We start from the raw sequence: 5,153 nt of genomic DNA, 5'->3' as shown, positions 1-5,153 counted from the left end.
TATGATAAAGTACTTAATCAGCCAGCACACGTTAGTTAATTATTAGTTTATTAGTGTGATAATTACGAATTAATATTTCCCCAGTTCTAAACTAAAAGTTCTCATTTGTTCACCACAAGAAAAATAACTATTGGCCACAAATTTTCGTTTTACTATAAATTAAAATCATGGTAAATAATTAGTACTAATTACTAGTCATTATGGCATGTCATCTTTGCGTGCATATAATAAAAAATATTATACTTTCAAATATATTATACATAAGAATAAAATATATAAGCAACATATCACATTTTAAAAAATATATAAATAAAAGAAAATTAACTTAGGGATATTATCTACACACAAAAATCTGGTATCACGGTGTCATAAATCATCATTTGCGAGTGTAAAAGATCTTTCTTATTTTATATTTGTATAGATATATAGATGGGAAGAAGAATTTGAGTAGGGGTGGTTGAAAAATACATAAGGAATATTTTTTATAATTAAATAAATTAGTGCCGTTGTGTAAGTAACCGCTATTTGTGAGTAGAATTGGGGTTTTCTTTTTATTAGCATAGATGGTTAAATAAATATTGATGCAAAAATTTAGTTTATCAACTACGAAAACTATTTTTGTTATGATTATGAGTTATAGCAAATATTTTTGCCATGACTTTTAGTCGGGGTAAATGTTTTAGGCACACTCGTAAAAATCATAATCAATAATCATTGCATAACAATAGTCAATAACTACTTATAACGATTATTTATTTTTAACTACGATAATTAATCATGACTAAAATACTAAATCACTTATAGTGGATTTAGGTACGATATTCTAAGAGTAAATTATATCCACACTTCATAAAATTTAATTTTAAATATAAATTTATGTGTATTAGATTACAAATCATAATTACTTTTCTTGATATTAAAGAATACTAATACCCAATCAAAAAAATATAAAAGTACTTGAATACAATTGGTTTTTGTTTCCAACACAAAGAAAAAGTATAATATATAACTACAAAATTATTATATTGAAATGTTAAATGAAGGATAAAATTAAAAATATATGTAATTCTTTTTGCTAAAATCAATATTTTTTTACTCAAATTCTAACAAAAAGATGTTGAAAAAAGAATTTTCAAATAGTTCTTAATTAAACTTTTTTTAAAAAAAAAGTGTAATTTAACCATTTTAGAAAGAGTCTAAATATAATTTCCCACTTTAAATTATGCTACGCCTCTCTGTCCCTCCCTAACTACTCCCAATTTAGAGCCTATAAAATCCTGGGCATGCACTGTGGACCTGTTGATCCAAACAGGATAGCTAGAGAGAGAAAGTGACAGATAATTTGTGTGGAGAAATGGAAAATGTTGGCAGGCTTTGGGTTTCAATATCATTGCTTCTAGGAGTAGTAATAGCCTCTACTCATGCTGATCTGGAGATGAATTTTTATGCAAAATCATGTCCTAAAGCTGAGAAGATTGTGTTGGACTATGTCAATAAGCACATCCCCAATGCTCCTTCCCTTGCAGCATCCTTGATCAGAATGCATTTTCATGATTGCTTTGTGAGAGTAAGTACACACACAACACACACACACCCCTATATATATCTTGTTCGATGTTACTTGTGGTGAACTGTCCATTATGTCCTCGTTCGTGAAATATATCAGATTGAAATTATATATTCTTTTACATTGTTGCAGGGATGCGATGCATCGGTGCTGTTGAACTTCACATCGAGCACTGGAAACCAAACGGAAAAGGTCGCGATACCTAATCGGACGTTAAGGGGATTCGACTTCATCGACCAGGTGAAGGGCCTGCTGGAAGCCGAATGCCCTGGTGTCGTTTCGTGTGCCGATATCGTTTCTTTGGTTGCAAGAGATGCCGTTGTGGCCACTGTGAGCAGCAGACTGAAAACAAACTCTGATTCAGTCAATTATATACATGTAGTACAAAGAAATTGATTTTTGTAATTCGGACATCAATGTTCATTTTCTTACAGGGTGGTCCTTTCTGGAGAGTCCCGACAGGGCGTAGAGATGGGGTGATATCAAATGTCTCAGAAGCATTAGCACAAATTCCAGCTCCTTCCAGTAACTTCTCCACTCTCCAGACAGATTTTGCTAATAAGGGTCTTAATCTGAAGGACCTCGTATTGTTATCAGGTGAGCTAATTAATTAAACTAAGTTAATTAATCTCTCTCGATATATATAATCGAAAGTGAATTACTTACCGTTAATTATCATAATCAAAAGTAAAAAATTGTGCCAGATACTAATTAATCGTGAATGCGGAATAGGTATTAGCCTTTGTTTTTGCTTTGATGACAACATACTAATCAGAGCTTAAAATCGTGACATGTCTTTTCATAAAAAACTTAAATTTTTGTGTCGGTTTTATTTGACCATCGTAGATTAATTTTTCGATATTTTGTCACTAATAAATGGGAAGAATGTCCGCAAATTGAAACTGCAGAAATTTAAATTAATATAATTCATCGAATTAAAACATATCAACTTTTTCAAAAAGAAATTCCCAAAATATATAAATATCCCAACATTTCCCAAACAACTAGAAAGATTAGAGGGCATTAGATTTTTAGTCCTGCACAAATTAATTTTTACAATTTAATCCTCTAACTTTAAAATTTTAATAATTTTCATCTTTTTCCTGCCAACTTGGCTGAAAAGTTGCATATAACTTGCATATGACCCAATTAAATTGTAATTTTAGTCATGTGGATTAAGGGATGTTGGCATTGTTAAACCTGTAATTTGGGGGAGTTGATATTTTTTGTCCTATAAGAACTAAAATTGCAATTTAAATGGATCATATGCAAATTTTTTTTATCAAATTAATCAAAAATTATAAAAATTGTCAAAATTATAAAGTTACACGACTAAATTCATATAGGACGAATAATACCACCTCCAAGTCACAGGACAAAATTGCAGTTTTCCATAACATTAATTTACTGCATTGGATATGGCTCATTAATTATTTCAAACACTTCCAGGTGCTCACACCATCGGGATTTCCCATTGTTCATCGTTCACGAACCGTCTGTACAATTTTACGGGCGTGGGGGATCAGGACCCGGCCTTAGACAGCGAGTACGCAGTCAATCTCAAAGCAAGGAAATGCAGATCCATCAATTCGACAAACATAGTCGAGATGGATCCTGGGAGTTTCAGGACGTTCGATCTCAGTTACTACACGCTTGTGCTTAAGCGGAGGGGTTTGTTCCAGTCTGACGCCGCCCTACTAACAGACTCCAGAACCAGGTCGATGATCACTCAACTCGTGGAGGGACCTGTCGGGAATTTCTATCGGGAATTCGCCAAGTCTATGGAGAAGATGGGAAGAATCGGGGTGAAAACGGGATCTGCTGGAGAAATTCGGAAGCATTGTGCAGTTGTGAATTAATCTTTGAGATTTTTTGTCAATTTGCTTCGTGTTTAAGCTTTCTGTTCTTACAGCCTTTTTGTGTGTTGTGTTTATATTTTGGAGTCTATGAATTATTATAAATGTAGGAATCTTGCAAATATTTGTATCTCAGTCTGCGGTGTAATAAAGTGAGATGCCAAAGCTCACAATGAAAGCTGGTTACACAGAATAGAATACGTACTATATATATTCTTTTGAAAGAGAAATTCAGCTCGGATCAAATTTGATTAGATCTGAATTGATTACAGAGGGTTCAAATTTTATATATTTATTATATAATTAATGTATAATTTAAATAGAATGATCGATCACATAACAAGTATATTTGAACAAGAATTTTTCCTTTATAAAAAGAAGAATATTTGATGAAGTAAAAAAAAGGAAAGATACGATACGACCATATATGAAAACTATGCCAACTTAGAGATATGCTACTTTAAGTAAATGCATGTCCTGCAATGAATAATTTTTGGCAAGCCTAATTATTTTAATATCATAACAATAAAACAATATAAAAAAGACAAAGTAAAACTAAAAGTTTTACTAACGACTTCAAGTCAACTTTTTTATGTTTTAGATTAAATCGATTGCTTATCATTTGAAATGTATTTTTAATAATGATGTCTAAATTAAATCTGGACCAAATTCAAATTAAGGAATCAAGTCCTCGTCTGTTCAATTTGAAAGGGACAAACTTTACTAAACACTTGATAGACTACAAAAAGAATAAACTAGATAGCTAAGTTTTACAACACTGGTAACAACATAATGCCCATAAACAAAGCCCGTACCACCAGGCCCAATGTCATACAGCACAAATGCCATATTCAATGCCATACAACACGAATGTCATATTCTATACATCTAAGGCCACATCACTCCAAAAGTGTGTCAGTAGGGACATTGTTGCTAGTTGGACCTAATTAGGCATATCAAGACCCTGCCCAGGCCCAAACCCACAAAAGATCCAAAAAATTTATTCTATACCCAAATCCTACCCAATTCAACACCCATAGGTCCCTAGACCTGATCAAGACCCGATGTTTGGGTAGGATCAGACCCAGATTTTTTTTTTTTTTACAAATTATACTAATTAAATTAATTTTTTTTATTTTTTCATAATTACATAATTATCAATAAACTTAGAATCATTAAGAATTTTTTAAACATTTTTTATTATATTATTTACAAAATAATCTTATGAAAGTATCAGATCTACATATTTAATAGTAATTGAATTTAATATTATAATTAAAATTTAATTTTATCACTTCAAGTCTTCAAACAGGCAATATTGCCTTTCAAGATATTGAAAAATATACCCGGCATGATAATATAGTTATATAATTAATCATTTAATATTTAAAAAATATACATAGTTAAAGAATTACACAATAAATAATATTATGGTGTTTTAAATTTTTTAAATTTGTTTACTTGAATGTAGATCGTAGGGTGTTCAATTCGGTTAACAGAATCGAATCGAAAGTCCAATTAAATTAAATTTTGCCAAAATAGTGTATCGAATATCGAAACATTTGGTTTCGTAAAGATTGAACTTATTATGGTTCCGTTTGATTTTTGTATTGAATTAATCAAAATTATAAAAAAATATAATAATTATAATAATTAAGTATGTATTAACTATAAAATTATTAATTTTATCATAAATACTTATATTAATATATTTAATATTTATATATTAT

The 5,153-nt window shown here is 30.6% G+C and overlaps 1 protein-coding gene across 1 annotated transcript; it reads left to right on the top strand.

Annotated features, from left to right (window-relative positions):
* LOC105178505 (peroxidase 3) lies at window positions 1,299-3,558 on the top strand. The gene is made up of 4 exons (XM_011101994.2): window positions 1,299-1,567; window positions 1,700-1,897; window positions 2,002-2,164; window positions 3,017-3,558. Exons 1-4 carry the CDS (start codon window positions 1,355-1,357, stop codon window positions 3,424-3,426), a joined length of 984 nt encoding a protein of 327 aa, XP_011100296.1. The 5' UTR covers window positions 1,299-1,354; the 3' UTR covers window positions 3,427-3,558.

Source organism: Sesamum indicum, linkage group LG16 (genome assembly GCF_000512975.1).
Source record: "Sesamum indicum cultivar Zhongzhi No. 13 linkage group LG16, S_indicum_v1.0, whole genome shotgun sequence".
Classification (NCBI taxonomy): Eukaryota; Viridiplantae; Streptophyta; class Magnoliopsida; order Lamiales; family Pedaliaceae; genus Sesamum; species Sesamum indicum.
The sequence above is the reverse complement of the archived record's forward strand: the minus strand, read 5'-3'. Positions and strand labels throughout refer to the sequence as shown.